The sequence below is a fragment of the Staurois parvus genome, unplaced genomic scaffold, assembly GCF_062004578.1.
Source record: "Staurois parvus isolate SC_StPar_1 unplaced genomic scaffold, SC_StPar_1.0 ptg000735l, whole genome shotgun sequence".
NCBI lineage: Eukaryota > Metazoa > Chordata > Amphibia > Anura > Ranidae > Staurois > Staurois parvus.
In genome coordinates, this window is record NW_028318531.1 from 1,496,592 (window position 1) to 1,516,918 (window position 20,327).

General features: G+C 42.6%; 1 protein-coding gene across 4 annotated transcripts in view; it reads left to right on the top strand.

The window, feature by feature from the left end:
• Nucleotides 1-20,327, top strand: part of THSD7B (thrombospondin type 1 domain containing 7B) — an 805,377-nt gene that overhangs the window by 398,575 nt on the left and 386,475 nt on the right. For 3 of the 4 annotated variants that reach the window (XM_089654059.1, XM_089654057.1, XM_089654058.1), the window contains 3 exons: nucleotides 13,659-13,847; nucleotides 15,562-15,784; nucleotides 19,155-19,270. In XM_089654059.1, the coding sequence (XP_089510185.1) occupies nucleotides 13,659-13,847; nucleotides 15,562-15,784; nucleotides 19,155-19,270 (528 nt within the window). The remainder of the gene's footprint in view (nucleotides 1-13,658; nucleotides 13,848-15,561; nucleotides 15,785-19,154; nucleotides 19,271-20,327) is intronic. The other variant, XM_089654060.1, reaches the window with a different exon arrangement.

Here is a 20,327-nt window from a genome sequence, read left to right on the forward strand (position 1 = left end):
TTGTTTTACTTACATTCCAAGATGACTTCCAACAGGCCAAATGGCTCTTTGTTAACCAGGCAGTACAAGTCCATAAATTTCAGATATAAAAACATGTTACCTTCCAACAAAAGGACAACTTCTCTCAAAGCTAAATCAGTTTTGTGAGGTTTCTGCATGTCACATGCTGGCTACTTATTTTTGAAGGACTCCTATGGGTATGATTAGTTGTTCATGGGTATGATTAGTTGTTCATGGCAAAGTCATATGAAATTATCAACCAGTCCCATATCTGAGTCCCAATTCATAATACAGCCTTGAGGGAGGGTGTAGAAACTTTGACTACTGCAGGAAACTTCCCGTTCTTATATTGTATTTTCACTCCCTTTCACTACCAAGAAGAAGGAGCTCTTGTCAAGCTCTAAGTTACATCAGAGCTTACATAGGGCTGGGGTCACTCCTCCAGCCTCCACATGACAGGACTAAGGCCCAAAGCTTGGCCACTTGGGCACTCAGCAACACTTTGTGCAAGGAAGGGTAGAGTATTTCTCTTTGCTGCAGGTGGAAAAGTGGAGCACCAAAGGGATGTGAGTATGATCAGCAGGGGGCAGGCATATAAGTAAACCTGTTTGTTTGCTGTGCATGGGCACAGTACAGGTCTATTTAGAGTGTGATGGAGTTGAACATTGCTGTCACTATTCTAGTTCCACCCATGTTAAACCTTCCCCACATATACTAGAAGTGCTCATCACTTTCAGTACTTCCAAGTTTGACAGTACATATTGTATGATAGGGAATAGAGATGAGCAAATTAGAGTGGATGGATTGGGATCCATCCATGTAGCTCATGTTTTAGACATCAGAATAAAGCTTCATTTGAAAGTTCAGGTGATTCATGGGCTACCACCACCAAGAGAGATTGTAGTAGAGCGTTCTAACAGGCCCCTGGAGCCATGGTTAATTGGATCCTGATTTAATGAAAGCAGGACATTAAAATAAGATGCTTCCAGCCTACGTCTGCCACATTTGTCAACTGAATTTAAAGTGTCTAAAATCAATGTTTTAAAAATGTTGGATAGTGTTGAGTTTTTTATTTAACCCTGTGAGATTTTTTTTTTTATTGCTGTCTCTATCTTAGCGTTAGGTAGGTACACCTGTTATGTCTTTATGACCATTTTAAGCTGGACTGAAAGTGCGGTAAAATAAAAAAATCCAGAGCTGTCACCAGAACATTTTCCAATGGTTCCAAAATGTTCAGGTATCTAAGAGGTGTGTCTTGTACTTTGGAGGGATTTCCTCTCCAATTCTGCTATGTCTACACAATAAGCAGTGAAAGAAAGTTTCTGTAAAGCCCAACTCTAGGCAAAAAAACACTTTCCCATACAGTCGAGCTGTGCCCACACTGCAACGGGTCAGCTTCTTAATTTTTCTAGCTGTGAGGAGCAAGCTTATAGTCAACTTTTGTTCCACCAAAAACAAAAAGCTCTTCCTCACAGTCCAGTGGTGGTCTTTGGAGACTGATCTAGGCTTGATGACATCAGGAACGGTCCAAAGCTCAAGACCGCTGGAGCGCAGGAGTGTCGGACTGGTCTTGTGCTGGGAAGATTGGAGGATTAGGTAGGTATATTTCCTTTCTCTTATCCTCTAGAAAAAAATGAGCAGTTAACCCATGCAGTGATGGCACAGCCCTACTGCACGGGAAAACCTTTTTTGCTCAGAGATAGGCTTTAATGAGCCATGGAAAAAATAATGTAATGTACTCTATTAAAAATGGAAAAAAGATTTGATTTTTAGATATATTTTAAAAGCAACTGACTACCATTGCTAGATGGAAGAGATGGGGTCGATGAAAAAAAGCATGTTCCTCCAGCCAATGTTTTATGTTTGTTGTCACATTTTAATGGCAGTGTTTTTTACCTTTTCAGCATTTAAAGTTATTGCTACATTGTGTCCTTGAGCATTCAGACACTTGGAAATTAGGGAAAGGAGAGGGCTTTAGACTGTAATAGTATTGGGTGCTCACAGCTCATCTGTGGCTGGCACAGAAATTCTCATTTGTTGGTTGTTATGGCTTGTGAAAGTTATTTTTTGTAAATCAATGAAGCGGTGTCCTTGCCCTTTCCTTTCTAAGCAGTTTCATTGTGGTTATTTGGTTGGTTATTTCAGTATTTATGTCTACGCTTCTCAACAATCATGCATTTTTCTGACTGATGAAAGTAAAATAGATTGCAGGGAAAAACTAACGTGTGACCAGCTAAAGAGGGTCATGAAATTAAGATTCAAAATTCAGCATCATCTTCATCTCATGTTTTCACTTCTCTCTTTAAATCTCATTTCTCATTAAAGGTATAGTCAGATTCATGCAGAAACTGGAAACTGAATCTATCAGAAAAATAGATATAATAGGTATAATAGCTGAGATTTGAGCCAAAGAAAAGGAAATTCAATTGGCACAGATACCATGCTCTAACTGCTTAACAAAAAAAGATGGACAACTGGAACAATTAACATCATTCTGGCCAAAACATCTCAAGATAATGTACCCTGCCTTCATTATTAAAAAATGATGCTGAATTACAAAGTAACTATGACACCTATGCCCATACTTTTAACCTTTGGTGAAATTTTCCTTTAAAGTGATATTAAAGGTTTATTTTTTTTAAATAACAAACATGTTATATAGTTGTGCTCAAACATTTGCATCCCCTTGGAGAATTGGTAATATACAGTATGTACCATTTTTAAAGAAAACATGAGTGAGCAAGCAAACCATATTTCTTATGGGATTCATAGTCAACTGTATGACATAACAGAATGGCACAATCAGAAAACAAAACATGGCAAAAAGTAAACCAACGAAATGCCCCCTGTTCAAAAGTCTGCATTCCCTTAGTTCTTAACCTCCTTGGCGGTATGATTCTTTCTGATTTTTTGAGCTGAAAGCGGTACCATTTTTTTGCATGGAAATATGTAGTTTTTTATTGTAGGCTGTAATTATTAGGAATAACTCACTGAAATCTGTCCGAACAAGAGTCTATTAAACATCCCGGGTATGATAAAACTTGAAACACGAAATCATAAATTATAATTTAATAAATAATCATAAAAAATAATAATATAATAATAAATGTAATTCAATAATATAATCAAACCAAAAACACTGAAATGTGAAATACAGAGGTAAATTCTCACATCACTGAGCAAAGTCGCAAAATCGTTTTCAGTGTCTGATGAGGAATTTCCCCACAAATCATTATCACTCAATTCTGCAAGTGGTTCTGACTTACTATCGCTGTTCTAAAACCGCTTTTGACGTAAAGGGACGCTTTTTGGACGCCATGGACTTTTCTAAGTTTCCAGGCAGAAAGAACAGTCAAAATGCAGGCAGGGCGCCGGACAAAGCAGTAGGGACAAATTATATGTGAAATGCATTGAAACAGCAATGACAGCAAAAATGACATTTTTAAAAAATTTCAAATTTCCCGCCGGTTTCGGCGCCCGTATGTCCCGACGTCACAGGGACCGGAACACGGAAGCCGGATGCCGGCATCGGCCGGAGGAGATGGCCAGGGACGCTGCAGGGGACACATCGCGGGAGCGAAGGACAAGGTAAGTGCTGCAGGGACCCCCTGAGCAACGCCGCATGGTAAGCTCGAGTGTAGCTCAGGGTTACCGCTCTTGGTATTGAAATTTTACCCCGAGCTACACTCGGGAAAACCGCTAAGGAGGTTAATATTGTGTCCTTTAGCATCAATGACAGTGTGCAGTCTTTTGTAATAGTTGTCTATGAGGCCCTGAATTCTTGCAGGCTGTATAGCTGCCCATTCATCTTGGCAAAATGCCTCCAGGTCATGCAAAGTCTGGTCATCTTGCATGAACCACACATTTGAGATCTCGATAATATTAAGATCAGGAGACTGTGATGGCCACTCCAGAACCTTCACCGTTTTCTGCTTTCAGGCACTTGTGGATCAACGTGGCCTTGTGCTTAGGGTCATTGTCCTGCTGGAAAGCCCAAGAACCTCCCATGCACAGCTTTCATGCAGAAGAAAGCAAACTGTCTGCCAGTATTTTCTGATAACATGCTGCATTCATCTGGCCATTTTCACAAGATTCCCCATGCTTTAGAGCTCACATACCCCCAAAACATCAGTGAGCCACCACCATTCTTCACAGTGGGGATGGTATTCTTGTTGCTGTTGACTTCTCTCCAAACATAGCACTTATGGTTGTGACCATAAATCCCTATTTTGGTCCCGTCACTTCAGATTACAGTGTGCCAGAAGCTGTGAGGCGTGTCAAGGTGATGTCGGGCATATTGCAACCGGACTTTATTGTGGCATTGGTGCAGTAAATGCTTCTTTCTGGCAACTCAACTATGCAGCTCATTTTTGTTCAAGTATCATCATATTGTGCTCTTTGAAACAACTACACCGTATTTTTCCAGAACAGCCTGTATTTCTCCTGAGGTTACCAGTGGGAAGCTGCAGGCTGATTGTTTTTTACCTTCATGCATAGAATGCATGAAGGTCAAAAGCGTTCAGGCTTTACAACAACTTTACTGTGTCTTTGAAGGTTCTCATTTATTCAGGTCATGGTATACCTAGAAGTAAGTAGCCACGTTTAACTGGACTTGTACGGTAATGTGAAGATGTTACAAAGCTCATCCAAGCCAATTCACTCGAGCTGAATAAGTAGTTTGGATAAGCTAAGAAACTTCTTCAGCATTACAGAGCACATTCAGTTGAATGTGAATAGGTAATACTAGCTATGTCCTTTACGAAATCTCCCTGGTTGCAGTCTCCTGGAGTAATACCTACGCTTCTTATTGATCCATCCCGTTTTAATACTGTACATGTGTATTGGGGTCCCAGTAATTTCTATGGGTAAGCCATACTTTGGGGACTACTAGAGCCACCACGAATGGGACCTTGGTGTGCATGCGTAATATGAAGAGGAGCTGACTAAGTCCATGTCATGAACAGATCACTGGATTGGTTAGAAAGATAAGTATTTTGTCAGGTGGACTGAACTTGGTTGGGGGGATTTATTAAAGGACAAATTCACCAAAGGTGAAGTTGTCCTTTATAGATGAACTCTAGGCTAGATACTCAGTTGAAATGCACACACAGAGCTGTTTTGCCAGTCATAGAATCTGTATTCTGTTTAGCCTTGAGATTATTTGGAGTGGTGATTTAATGGCACTGGACCGTTAGGTGAACAGAATTTTCCTGTTTGAATTTGGTTTTGTCACAAAAGTACTGGTGGTGAGCCACAAAGACAACCAAATATGTGGTCTGCCGGGGAATTGTTGTAGTAGCCACCTGTCAGGCACTGCCCAGCGGGATCTCTAGAACGGGATTCCCCAGGACGCGGAGTATAAGTCCCAGTCTGCCTTTTCACCAGAGCCCCTGATGGTGTTGATGGACTTGGTGCAAGACTGAAACCAGGTTGCGACCCCTGAGTGCACCCAACTGTGGTAGAGGGGTCCCGCTGAGGGTACATGCCGGGGGGTGAGCCTGCTGTGAAGAGGCTGACAAGTCCAGGTCCTGAGCGGGATGGATGACAGGCACGGATGAGCGTAGTCAGACTAGCCGAGTCGGTAACGGTGGAGGCAGGTAGGTACTAAACAGTAGGCAGAGAGCAGCCAGGTCACAAGCCAAGGTTCAGCAACGGGAGCTCCAATAGTAATATAACAACAGGCAGGAGAGTAGTCAGGGACGAGCCGGGGGTCAGAGCAGGAGAAGGTCAACACAAATCAGGACAAGCAGGATCGGCAACAGGAACACACTTCAGAACACGGGTACAGGAACTAGACCTTGCGGCAACCTAGTCACCGTCTGGCCAGTTTAAAAAGTGCGCCCTGCACCGTCATTGGTGCAATTGCCGCCGCCGCCACCCAGGTCCTAGTGCCTGCACATTAGTGCACCTAGGCAATCTGCGTATGTGCAGACCTGTGCGCCGCTGCGAGACCCGCAGTCCCTGACACCACCTAAAGGGAAAGTGATGTGTAGAGTCTAAAAAATAGAAGCACTTCACTAGAATTTTAGAGTCCAAAAGCCCTTTATCAGGGTTTTAAAAGTGTTCATGTGGATTCTGAGTGATGGTACAAGATTGTTGTAAATCTAGCCAAGGGCTCTTAAGAGTTACACACCCCTGCCAGACAGCAGAGCCAGGATGGTGACCATACTTTTCTCATACTTTAACTTTCCCAACTGTGTTTAGAATACACAACCTGGTCACCTCCCTGACCACCTCCCTACGCCTCTCATGGGACAGTAAAGGAGAAGCAACATACTCATAGCTTATCACTCTTCTCCCTCGTCCTGTCAGCACATTTTCATGCAGTACACCTTGTCGGCTCATAGTGCTGCCTCTCCAGATCTGAGTTCTGTTTTATTACCAGCAGTGATATCAAGTCAGATTAAAATACTTACATTAGCGGCATGTGATAATGATTTTAATTCATTTTAATCATCACGTAATTGTATTAAATGATGTTTTTAAATAGCTGCTTTAAGTTCAGCTTTAATGATGACCTGAGTAGTTAGCATCCCACAAGGCACATAAATCCATGTAATATATTTTAATATTAATCAATATTTGTTAATTAGAATATTGATTAATACTTTATATTAAATTTTAATATTTAATATTTTAATATATTGTACTTTCACAGCTTCTATAATAACAGTTTTACTGTATATTCAAATATGTTCGCGATACATAAGGGGAAATCTCCCCAACAGAGACACAAATGGCAGTAAAAACAGAGGCTCTAATGCTTGCCCACCCAAGTCAAAGCAAAACAAAAGCTGGAGTGGGGCTTTAAAGACCAAATCCAGGAATTAGAAAAAATGTACCCTTGCAGTTGGTCTTCCCCCTGCATTGCATTAGGTCTTCCCCTTGCATATACTGTATATGTATGTGATGATGCCAAGGGGGAGATTTACTAACACCGGAGAGTGCAAAATCTGATGCAACACTGCATAGAAACCAATCAGCTTCCAGGTTTTATTGTTAGATCTTAATTGAACAGGCAGAAGTTAGAAGCTGATTGACTACCATGCACAGCTACACCAGATTCTGAGTGCTTCGTTTTAGTAAATCCCCCCCTTAAGGTTCTGCCCACAGACTGGATCTTTAGGGCAAAGAGTGCAGCACTGGCACCAACTGGAGCAAGGGATGGGGTAAGTAACAATGCCTGTTCATGTAACCGGTAGGCATACCAAGCATTTATTTCTTGCAGTATGGAGGCCCTACTGCATAGGATAGATTTATTTTCTAATTTCTGTGCTGGGAGGCGCAGCCTGGTGCGGTGGCAGTAAATATACAGAGTCCAGTTGTAGGAACAGAACTTGTGTTAAAGCCAGAGTTCAATGTTACAAACAGCCCTGCTTAGAGTCCCTCAACCAGGAACACTCGCAGAATGCAACGACAATGTGGAACGGAGCAGGTCTTGGATGTGCCGACAGCATCTGTCTCAAGGGGCGGAATGCAGGCCAGCTGGTCTGTAAACCCAAATGTGCGGATTCCAGGGAGGATGGCGTGTCCCTATCCTGTCCTACTCATCTGGAATCTTTCCCTACTGCTGTTCAATTTCCCTGGCAAACAGGTGACCTGCCCCTACACTACTCACTCACAAAATGTGCACCAAACCCAGAAGCCAGGGTCTTAAATAAACTCTGCCTGATGCAAGATGGCCACCAGAGTCACTAGAGGCGAAAGCATCCAACTGGATAGCTTCCCCAGTGACTCAGGAAATCATAGAGAAACATTGCTCCTCTTGACTTCTATTCCTTCTGCCATGCTGCTGCGGTTGAGTGCGACCTGCTGTGAAGAAAGTAGAGTGCACCTGCCTACAAATGGAATAGGGTTTTAAGTCGACATCTCTCTGCTCTTTACAGTTGTATTATTGGATGTCTGTAGGAGCAGTCTTTCTCCTTCACCAATTACATTGGCCTTCAGCTGCAAATCTACATTTTTATGCCAATGCATTAACCTCCCTAGCGGTATTCCCGAGTGTAGATCGGGGGAAAATGTCAGTACCAAAAGCGGTAACCCCGAGCTACACTCGGGCTTACCATGCGGCGCTGCATAGGGGGTCCCTGCAGCACTTACCTTGTCCTTCACTCCCACGATGTGTCCCCCCTGCAGCGTCCCCGGCCATCTCCTCCGGCCGATGCCAGCATCCGGCTTCTGTGTTCCGGTCCCTGTGACGTCGGGGCGGCGGCAGGGAATTTGAAAATTTAAAAAAAAATGTCATTTTTTTCCAAACAAATTTTACATAGTAAAACATTGCTGTTTCAACCCATTTCACATACATTTTGTCCCAAGTGCTTTGTCCTGTGCCCTGCCTGCATTTTGACTGTTCTTTCTTCCTGGAAACTGAGAAAAGTCCATGGCGTCCAAAAAGTGTCCCTTTATGTCAAAAGCGGTTTTAGACCGGCTAAAGAACAGCGATAGTAAATCAGAACCACTTGCAGAATTGAGTGATAATGATTCGTGGGGGAAATTCGTCATCAGACGCTGAAAACGATTTTGCGACTTTGCTCAGCGATGTGCGAACTTGGCGCTCTATTTCAAATTTCAGTGTTTTTGGTTTGATTATATTATTGAATTAAATGTATTATTATTATATTATTATTTTTTATGATTATTTATTAAATTATAATTTATGATTTCGTGTTTCAAATTTTATCCTACCCGGGATGTTTAATAGACTCTTGTTCGGACAAATTTCAGTGAGTTATTCCTAAAAATTACAGCCTACAATAAAAAAAATGACATATTTCCATGCAAAATAATGTACCGCTTTCAGCACCAAAAATCTGAAATAATCATACCGCCAAGGAGGTTAATAACTGCTGATGTATCAATGAGAGAAGGCTCAAAAAAGTTTACATTCTCAGCCCTACATACAGTTCTGTGCAGTTGTAGATAGGAAGGAATGTATGATCTTAAAGTGTTAGCAAGGTTCTTTAACTGAAAACATTTTCTGGCGTTCTTTAAAACTTTGTCTCCAATCTGTTCTCTGGTCTTGAGCTGGGAATTCATTCGACAGTCTTAGAATAAGGCACTGAATGTCTCCAGCCTAGATACAAATGAAGATTAGCACTACAAACATATGCTACGTTGTGATAGTCTTGCTGAATACAAGGCTCGGAAAATTGGAGTATTTTTCTTGTCATTGTTTTATCTACATTAAGGATTAAGAACAGGTGTGCCTTCTGGAAAAAATCCAACAACACAAGAGCCTTATTTATATTAGTACTTTTAAAGAAAATGTTAATATAAAGTACAAAAATATAATAGCAGAATGAAAATTAAAATAGATTTTTAAAAATGTAATAATGGGAGGATTCCAGACAACAGGTAAAAATCAACATGCAAACTATTAGGCTCCATGTACACTGCAGTTGATAAACTGACATTTAGGAGCTTTTCTGTGTTTTTTTCAGCAGCCCCTGAAGTCTCCCTAATGTTTTCCTATGTGTCCGTGTACACTATTGTCGTTTACAGTCGTTTACAGGCAGTTGAGTTTACAGTCATTTTTTTTAAACGCACCAAACTTGCGTTCAAGAGTAGATTTAATCAGCATTTCAAACGCCAAACACTTGTAAACGTGGCTAACCGTGTTTCTAAGCGTTTGTGTTTAGAAGCGTTTTTTAACTGTTCCATGTCCAGATGCTGTCCAGAACCTTTTTTCATCATCAGAAATGCATGCAAAGTGTTTTCCATGCATTCAAATGGACCCGGTACACCAGCGCAGTCAGTTCCAGGTTTCATGTGAAGGAAAAAATGGTAGAACGTGCAGCATTATACTCATGATGGGATCCATAGTGAATACAACCAGAAAAGACAGGTCATCTCAACACATGCTGCTCTCTCTGCTTCTGCTCTCTCTATCTCTCTCAAAAAGCCTGAAATAGTTAATTTTTTACTGTTTTTCAGCGCATTCTGGGCATTTTAAAAGGTCTACTGAGGTTATCTTTAAGAAACGCTTGTAAACGCAAACGCTCATAAACGCGCATAAACGCGGTATGCAAATGCGGCTAAACTGATGTTTTTTAACCTACGTTTTCCAGCAGTTTCCATCATTCAGAAGTGTTTTTCAAACAACTTGTGTACATGGAGCCTTAAAGTGTATCTAAAGCTTTTGATTATTTTTTGTTTTATTTAATTTTGAAAAAGTGGGAAAGGTATAGAATCCTTGTCAGAATCCTTGCTTGTGAAGTAATGTCCAGCACACCATAGATAAAACCTCAATCTTTTACTGAAGACCTAAATGCAAAAGTTGAAAAATATGGTGGAGTCACACTTTTCATACTTGAATTTTTCTATTTGAAGTTGCATTTATGACTCCAGTAAATGGTTAAGGTTTTATCCATGGTGTGGGCCATTTCTTCCCATGTATTTTCTGGCATCACAATTGTCCTTGCACCCGCCTGTAAATGTGCTAGACCCAGGGGCGGACTGACCATTAGATTACAAAGTAATCTGTATATCCATACAATGCTGGCTTTGGCAATTAAGAATTTATATAGAGTATTAATCAAGGCATTAAAGCTGAAGCTTAGTTAAAAATACTTTTATTTATTTACTGCATTAGTTACATTATATACCTGTAATGAAAGATGCCCCTTGATGTCTAGGCTCCTGGATTCTTTAGAAATCTTCACTGCAGGGATGCCCTGTCCTCTTCTCGCTGCTTTCCAGCACTGTGGGTCTTGGTGCTTAGCAGCACTAATGATAATCCAACAAGGACACGCCCCAGAGGGCAGGAGGGGGTGTGTCCCCGTTGGATCATATGAAAGTAGTTGTAAACCTCTGACATGAAACACGAGCAAAACCTATCCCTCCATCAGGGGCGGACTGACCATTTGGAAACTTGGGCACTGCCCTAGGGCCCAGGGTCAATAGGGGGCCCCATTAAATGCCCCTGGTACCTTTAATAGGCTTTTTTGGGCATGCTTTGAGTGTGGTCAAGGACACAGGGGCCCCATGATCCCCTATTGCCCGGGGGCCCCATGAGCTGTCAGTCCTCCCCTGGCTAGACCCCTTTCACACATGCAGACCGTTGATGGATGAAAAATGGTCATCAGTGCATGTCTATGAACTAACGGATGTAAACCAATGATCATCCATTTACATCTGCATCCGTTAAGATCCAGTTTTTTAAATAGATCATAGTTCTTTTTTTCGGTCTGTTTAAAAAACGGAACCTAAACGAATGAAAATGGACATACTGTCAGTTTTTGCATTCATTTTTGCATTAATGTTGGTAATTGTCCTACACATGTTACATATCACTGCACACGCCAGAGAGAGTTCAATCATTTTAACATCAGAGCTCATGGGTAATGCTAAACTGATGACCTGTAGGGGCTTTTAAAGCATCACCTATGGAAAGTATAGGGTACTGAGGTGTTTTCACTGTTTCACGGGTGCACTCAGTTTAATGCTTAATACGGTATGTTGGATATCTATTTACTTGGTGCAACTTCATCTGTTATGTTTTACCAAAAAATTGGGCTATTTATTGTGTTTGTGTGTCCTAAAATTAACCCCCCTGGCGGTATTCCCGAGTGTAGCTCGGGGTTCACTTTCAGTACCAGAAGCGGTAACCCCGAGCTACTCTCAGGAATACACTGCAGCGTTGTTCTGGGATCCCTCAAGCACTTACCTTGTCCTGCGCTCCGCGATGTCCCCCTTGCAGCATTCCCGGCCATCTCCTCCAGCCAATGCCGACATCTGTCTTCTGGGTTTCGTTCCCTGCGAGTGTCGGGACGTACGGGCGATGGAACTGGTGGGAATTTAAAAAATGTAAAAATTCACTCAATACACTAAAATCACATAGTATAACATTCCTGTATCAAACCATTTCACATACATTTTGTCCCGAGTGCTTTGTCTGGCGCCCTGCCTGCATTTTTACTGTTCTTTCTGCCTGGAAACTGAAAAACGTTCATGGCGTCCAAAAAGCGTCCCTTTATGTCAAAAGCGGTTTTAGACCGGCTAGAGAACAGCGATAGTAAATCAGAACCACTTGCAGAATTGAGTGATAATGATTCGTGGGGGAAATTCGTCATCAGACACTGAAAATGATTTTGCGACTTTGCTCAGTGATGTGTGAACTTGGCGCTCTATTTCAAATGTCATTGTTTTTGGTTTGATTATATTATTGAATTAAATGTATTATTATTATATTATTATTTTTTATGATTATTTATTAAATTATAATTTATGATTTCGTGTTTCAAACTTTATCATACCCGGGATGTTTACTAGACTCTTGTTCAGACAGATTTCAGTGGGTTATTCCTAAGAATTACAGCCTACAATAAAAAAGCAACATATTTCCATTGAAAACAATGTACCGCTTTGAGCACAGAAATACTGACATAATCAGACCACTAGGGAGGTTAAGTGCATTTTTTACTGAACTTTGTTTTTCATAAACCATTGTGATAATGTCATGTGATTTACTTAACTGAAACTACTACTATTTTATTCTCTAGGGTGTCTGCTTTCAGAAAATATATAAAGTTTGGGGGTTTTAAGTAATCTTCAGGCCTACAATTTAAAACAAATTATTTTGTAAACAAAAAAAATACAAAATGGGGAAATGGCTCCAGGACTCAATTGGTTAAGGATCCCAGCTAGTGGATATAAAAAAACTGATGTAAAATGAATAGTTTTCTTTGAAAAAGCATGACTGAACTGATGAAGCAGACAGACCGCCCATGTGACAGGGAACATAAACGTATAGTATAGAATGGATTGTTTGTTTTTTAGGTGTTTATTGCTTCCTGGGTTTGTTTTTAACCTTTTTTTTTAATTTGCTTTGGCCTGTAATACATATGTGGTGTCTCTGATAAAAGACAACAAGCCAGTCACAGATTTTACCCCATGTCCTGTACTCCATGTGAGTTCTCTTATTTTTTAAAGCAGAACTCCAGCCAGAAATAGGATAATGAATATCCCATAAGGCAATAAAATAATTAAACCAGCTTTTGCTGCAATATTCACCTTCAATACAGAGCTTCACCCAGCAGTACCTTTGTTATGCCACTAGATGTCTTCTCTCTGATCACCAGCATCATTCCAGTTCAACCTATGTGTGTGTATGTGTGTGATTTGTATTCTCCAACAATTCCCATACCCCTTAAAGTGATTCTAAAGATTTTTTTTGGGGGGGGGAAATAACAAAAATGCTATACTTACCTGTTGTGTGCAGAGCAGCCTGGATCTTTCTCTGCTTGGGTCCCCCGCAGGCTTTCTCGGCCCTTCCCTCCTGTCAGGTGTCCCCACAGCCAGCAGCTTGCTATGGGGGCACTCGCTGCTCCATATGTTCATTTATACACGTATTAGCGGCTTGGTCCCGCCCCCTCTGTTCTCATTGGCTGACTGGCTGTGGTTGACAGCAGAGACTCAGGACAGCCGAGGCTGTCATTCACATTGCCGGATTGCAATGAGGCTCTGGTAAGTATTGAGGGGGCTGGAGGCACAACTGCACACAGAAGGTTTCTTGCATGAAGGTAAAAAACCTTGAGCCTCTACAACCATTTTAATATCCTGCCTCTAAACGTTTTTTGAAGTTATCGACACTCTCAGCTACAACCACTTGAGTTTCCTGTTCAACGATCTTTCCTTTTTTTCTGGTTTGTGTTTATTAGGGGAAGCTGTCTCTGCAGAGCTGTGTGTGGATGAGCCTCCTGTCCAGCTGGTGTGTAAAGTCCCGTGCAGCCTGGACTGCGTCATTAGCGAGTGGTCAGACTGGTCACCGTGTTCCCGTTCCTGTTCTACAAAGAATGCCGAGGGGAAGCAGAGCAGGACCAGATCGATCCTGGCCTATCCTGGAGAAGGTAGGCAAGCCTACTAATATGAGGAGCAGGGAGGACCGTGTCCTTTGGCGACCAGTCAGAGAAGCTTTATTTGCCCACTAGAGCCAGTCTTTGAAGAGCAAGTCCCCATTCTAAAACCAAATCTCTCTATGTGCCTCCTTCCTCTAAAAATATAAAAATTGGACCATTAACATATCTAAATCAAATAACAAAAATGTTATAGGTTGCTGCTTACTAGCAACTGCAGGGGAGAGGAAGGAGTGCCCACAACGGATAGGCCATGGTAGTCTATCGGTGACATCAATGCTCCTAGGCATTACTAGTCGTTGTCAGAGAGCACTCTCCTCTCCCCTGCAGCCGCCGCTGGCTGGCACATCGAGATGATATGTCCAGACTGAAGAGGCATAAAAAAAGGTAAGTCTATACATCTTTCTTACATGAGTTAGTCACCAAGGTGTTAGGAGAGAGCATTTTCAGCCCTGGTTCACATATATGCAAATTGGATTCGTTTTGAACTGCATCCAATTCACATGACATGTGAACATGCAGCCTTTTCAATGGAGCCGGTTTACATATGTGCGGGCTGGCCGCAGCACATTTTTAAAAAGAGCCTGATCCGATTTTGAGCCCGATTCAGGTGCGATTCCTATTGTCATACACAATTCGCACCTTAATCGTACCTGAACCTCTGAACATAGTCACACCAAATGGGGCTGAAATTGCTCTGTCAAAACCGGTCCACACATATGTAAACCTGGGCATAAGGTTAGTTAGGTATAGCCTGGAATTCCAATTTATTGGATAAAACAATACAAATGAAAGTGGTTCTAAAATAAGAAGTTTATTTTACCTTATTGCAATCTCTGCATTAAGGTAAAAAATCTGTACCCCCCCCCCCAGTTCCCTCTTATACTTACCTGAGTCCAATCTTGATCCATCACTGTGCATGAGAGCTCTCAAGCTCCTCATAGGATCAGAGACAGCAGTGGGAGCCATTGGCTCCTGCTGCTGTCAATCAAAGCAGGTAAGAAGAGAGGGGGGGGGCGAGGCCTAGCCATGCTCGGTATGTGAATAGACACATAGAGCGTGGCTCGGGAACAAACCCGCATGAGTGCCCCCATAGCAATCAACTTGCTATGGGGGCCATCAGCAGGGGGGAGGAGCCAGGGGTGCAAGTGGGGGGGACCCCAGAAGAATAGGATTGGTACTGCTCTGTGTAAAACCATTACACAGAGCAGGTAAGTATGACATGTTTGCCATTAAAAAAAAGTTTGGGTTTACAGTCAGTTTAATTTTGATTAAATAAAATAACTTATGATTCTAGTTGGATGTGAGAATGAAGTCCCAGTCCAATAACATGAATCCTTCTAAACTTCTAAAATAATATTCTATAAATTATGAATTAAAAGGCTAATATTCTGGGCTCTGAGATCATGAGATCATTGGTGTGGCGCTACTTTTACTTTTTTCACAAAAGTTTTCCACTCAGGATGCCCTGCGAGGCCTTTGGTAGGTGAGAGCTGCCCAATCAGAGTTCTATTAGCCAGATGCAGTTCATTGATATTGGACTCTAACAATTCAAGACCCAGCACCTGATAATCAAACCTTTAAATGTGTGATGGCAGCAAAGACATGTAAATATCTTTCTAAAAGGATAACTCCTTAAAAAATCTAAAACTGCCTCCATCATAATTGGAATATTAGTGATCATATAATATCCATTCATGTTTAACAGGTGGGAAATCTTGCCCCTCCAGCCAAGCACTGTATGAGTACCGGCCGTGCAATGATCATCCCTGCTCCGCATTCTACTGGGAGGTGTCATCATGGGAACCGTGTGCTAGGGAGTCCCAGATACTAAACAAAAGCCTCAGCAAGAAGGACACGTGTGGCATTGGACTTCAATCCCGGAGAGTATTCTGCATAAAAAGCAACACGGGACAAGTCGCCAGCAAGAGGTATTCTAGCATTATGGGGGTGATTTACTAAAACTGGAGAGTGCAAAATCTGGTGCAGTTGTGCATGGTAGCCAATCAGCTTCAAACTCCAGCTTGTTAAATTAACCACTTTCCCTCCAGAGGATTTACAGCCCCTTCCTGACCAGGCCATTTTTTGCGATATAGCATTGCGTTACATTAATTGACGATTGTGCGTTCATGCAACGCCAGGGGCGGACTGACAACTCATGGGGCCCCCGGGCAATAGGGGATCATGGGGCCCCTGTCTCCTTGCCCAAACTCAAAAAAGCCTATGAAAAAGGTACCAGGGGTATCTCATGGGGCCCCCTACTGACCCCGGGCCCTTGGGCAGTGCCTGAGTTTCCAAATGGTCAGTCCGCCCCTGTGCAACGCTGCACCCAAATGGAATTTACGCCCTTTTTTCCCACAAATAGAGCTTTCTTTCGGTGGTATTTAATCACTTGTGCATTTTTTTTGCCCTATCAATAAAAAAAGAGACAATTTTGCTATTAAACATGTCCAGTAAAAAATTTTTAAAAATCAAATTTCGTCATAAATTTAAGCCAAAATGTATTCTGCTCCAAGTCTTTGTTAAAAAAACATCCCAATACGTGTAAATTAATTGGTTTACGTGACAGTTATAGCATTTACAAATGGCGGTATATATACTGGAACTTTTTTTTTACTAGTAATGGCGGCGATCAGCGACTTATAGCAGGACTGCGGCAGTTATTCTGACACTGGGGGGAACTGACTTGGTGTCACTGACATCCCCAGTGACACCAATACAGTGATCAGTGCTAATAAAAAGCAATGACAGTGTACTAATGGCACTGGGCAGAAAGGAGTTAACATCTGGGGCAATAAAAGGGTTAACTGTGTGCTGTTTCACTGTGGGGGCTGTGTGTGTGTTTCACTGTAAGCACACTGCTTTGTATGGCTCTGCTATGCAGAGCCATACAAAGAAGTGTGCAGGAGCTGACAGGGGAGAGATCTGTATTGTTTACATACAGGTCTTTCCCCCGTCCAAAATACTCAGTGATCACTGGGTGCCGGCGAGTAATCACCAGGCGGGACCTGGTGATTGACAGTTGAGGCCACGAATGGCTGCACGGGTAGGGTGTGTGCGCCCCCCACCCGGAATGGCAAAATCACACACATATATATATATATATATATATATATATATATATACATGATTTTGCGCACCCATGCCACCCTGTAGCAGTATTTCTGCTATAGGGTAGCGTGGAACTGGTTAAACTTTGACAACTTTGAAAATGATTAGCTTCTATGCAGAGCTGTACCAAAAAAAAAATTGCTGTGCGCTGCTAAAGTATTCGGGTTTGGCCGGAAGAAAATGTGGCAACCCTAGGGGGCAGAAAGGGGGGGCTTCCAGTTAGAAGAGCTGATATCTACAAGAAGCCATACACTGTATATGCATATAACTAGGTTAGTAGATCAGAAAACGACAATGTCATCCCCAGCTAAAATGTACACATTTTATAACATCTCTCATATACAATATACTCATTATCTGCAATGCTAATGGTAGAAAATCCCTGCATCCCACACCATTTTGTTTCTTTCTGAAATGGGATGCATTGCCATAAGTTGTTTTCTCAATCCAAATGATACATTGGGCACAATTCACTAAGCGGTATCTTACCGCATCCGAGCCTGCAGTAGGATACCGCATAGCATTTAAAAATAAAAATGTTTGAATTCACTAAAAACGCTACTAAAATATCACATTTTAGTAGTGAAAACAATGCAGCATTCATGTTTCAGCTGTCAGCGGGGTTCCCTACTGACAGCTGAATATAAAAGAAAGAATTGCCGGCAATTAAAAAAATAACTAAAAAAACGGCATGGGTCCCCCCTTCATCCATACTAAGCCCTTCGGGTCTGGTATGGATTTTGAGGGCCCCCCCCCCAAATCCATACCAGACTATTATCCGAACATGCAGCCCAGCAGGTCAGGAAAGGGAGGGGGGATGAGAGAGTGCCCCCCCCTCTTGAACCATACTAGACCACATGCCCTCAACATAAAAAGTAATAAAAAAAAAATGTTTACAATCCTACATACACAATCCAATACCCACAATTGATCCAGAGGAAGGGATCTGGGGGCCTCTTCCCCACAACCCTGGCCCCCAGATCCCTTCCTCTGGATCAGTTGTGGGTATTGGATTGTGTATGTAGGATTGTAAAATTTATTTATTTTTATTACTTTTTATTGGTTGAACTAGACGGACTTGTGTCTTCTTTCAACCAGACTAACTATGTAACTATATATACGGCACCTTAGGAAGTGACGAGGTCATTGACGTAAAAAGAACGTCTGATATCAATAGGTAATGAGTGTGGGGGTTTGCTTGAGCAGAGTTCAGATAGAAAGATATTCTAAGGATGAGCTTCAGGGTTTATTTTCAGGGGGACCTGAAAAGCAGTTCTGGCACCTCCAGCACTGAATGCACTGGCAAGGACTGCTTAGGCATTCTGGAGGGTCTTTTATTGCTGGGGGGTACTTATGTTGCCGGGGGTCTATTTTTGCTGGGTCTATTGGTGTGGGGGAGCAGCTCTACTGATGTGGGGGAGGGGTCTATTGTTGTTAGCTGCTGAGGGACCTATTGTTGCTGGGGGGGGTCTGTTTTTGCTGGTGAAGGATCTACTGTTTTGGGGGAGAATTATTGTTGTTGGCTGCTGGAGGGTCTATTGATGCTAGCATCTGGTGTGGCCCTAATGTTGCATGGGGTGGATCTATTGTAGCTGGTGGTGGTAAATTGTTGCTGGAGGGGCTATCATTGCTGGGGAGGATCTAGTGTTGCTGAGGTGATCAATTGTTGCTGGGGGGCTATTGGGAGGAGAGTAGGGGGCAAAGACAAGAGGCAATGCTCAGAGGTGGGTAGGGGATAGGAACAATGAGTGACTTAGGGGATGGGGGAAGTACCTGCACCTATTCTCTGAGAAAAAAACCTTGATGAGCTTGCATATACAGTGAGAATTCCAGATCTTTGCTGTAGGACTTTAAAGCTGTCCAGGACTAAGCAAGGTGTAAATGTGCCAGACAACAGTGATGCAGGAGCGGCCTGACCATTTGAGCACTCGGGCACTGCCCGAGGGCCCGGGGTCAGTAAGGGGGCCCCATGAAATGTCCCTAGTACCTTTTTTATAGGGTTTTTTGGGTGTGCTTTGAGTGTGGGCAAGGACACAGAGGCCCCATGACCCCTATTGCCCGGGGGCCCCATGAGTTGTCAGTCCACCCCTGTAGTGATGTATACTGCAGAGGGTACCATACCGTTATTCTACATGATAGGTCCACTATGATCTGTGTCTGCTTCTTAATGCATTGTGTTGTAAATTCCAGGTGCCCAGAATCTACCAAACCGGACACCAGCCAGCCATGTCCTCTGCCCTGCACTAGAGACTGTGTTGTCACCCTTTTCAGTGAATGGACTCCGTGCCCTAAAACCTGCCAGCCTGGTAAGTGTGCACATAACGCCAATTCATCAGGAAAGTTGTTTTTTATTAAACTTACTGAGCACAATAAAATAAACATTCACCAATAAACTATTTGTTAAAATTCTTACCCCAGCACTTGCTGTTTACAACTTTTAGTGCTGCTAGTTCCTGCTTTTTCAGTGCTGCTTCCCTGAACTTCTAGCCTTCACAGGAAAGAGTTAACCATTCACAGGACAGTCTTGAGCCAGTATGTTTTCTTGAAGAAGGGAGGGAGGAAAAGTAGGGGAGTGCTTTGCTATCCTCTAGGATGTTTTTTTCTATTGATGCACATAGGTGTGTATTTCCTAAAGTTGGTACACTCAGTAACTTGTGCGCTTCTGCATAGAAACCAATCAGCTTCCAGGTTTAATTGCCAAAGCTTAACTGAACAAGCTGAGGTTAGAAGCTGATTGGTCTCTATTCAGAAGTGAGCCTGATTTTGCACTCTTCAGCTTTAGTAAATAAACCCCATAGTTTCTCTAGTCATTCAATGGAAGAGCGACTTCATAGGATGAAGCAAGAGATATGAGCCACCTTGAAGCAGAAACCTGGGGCAGACAAAGAAGCTGCATAGTCAGCTGCTGAAAGAACTTAAAAAATGTAGGGTATAATATCACTTTCAGGTTTAAGCGGAGTTCCAGCTGAAAAAAAAAAGAAGTCAGCAGCTACAAAAACTGTAGCTGCTGACTTTTAAAATACAGCCACTTACCTGTCTCTCGGTCCATCGATGTCCTCACCATGGCTGGTTTCACCGGCCATCTTCTCTACCTGGTGGCGGCATCTTTAGTGTGGGCACCCGGCTGTGACAGCTTGCGGCTTCACAGCCAGGTGCTCACTGCACATGCAGGAGAAGCACTGCGCTTTGTGAATGGCCCCGTAAGCTTCTGGGACCTGTCGCCTGTCCCAAAACACCACGGGGACGGAGGGGGGAGGACAACTTCCACTTCCAATCGCCTAGGCGATCACAGCGGAAGTGGGAGCGGGTACCTGTCAAATTTGGGTACCCATTCCCCAAAGGTGCCAATCCTTAATGGGGAGC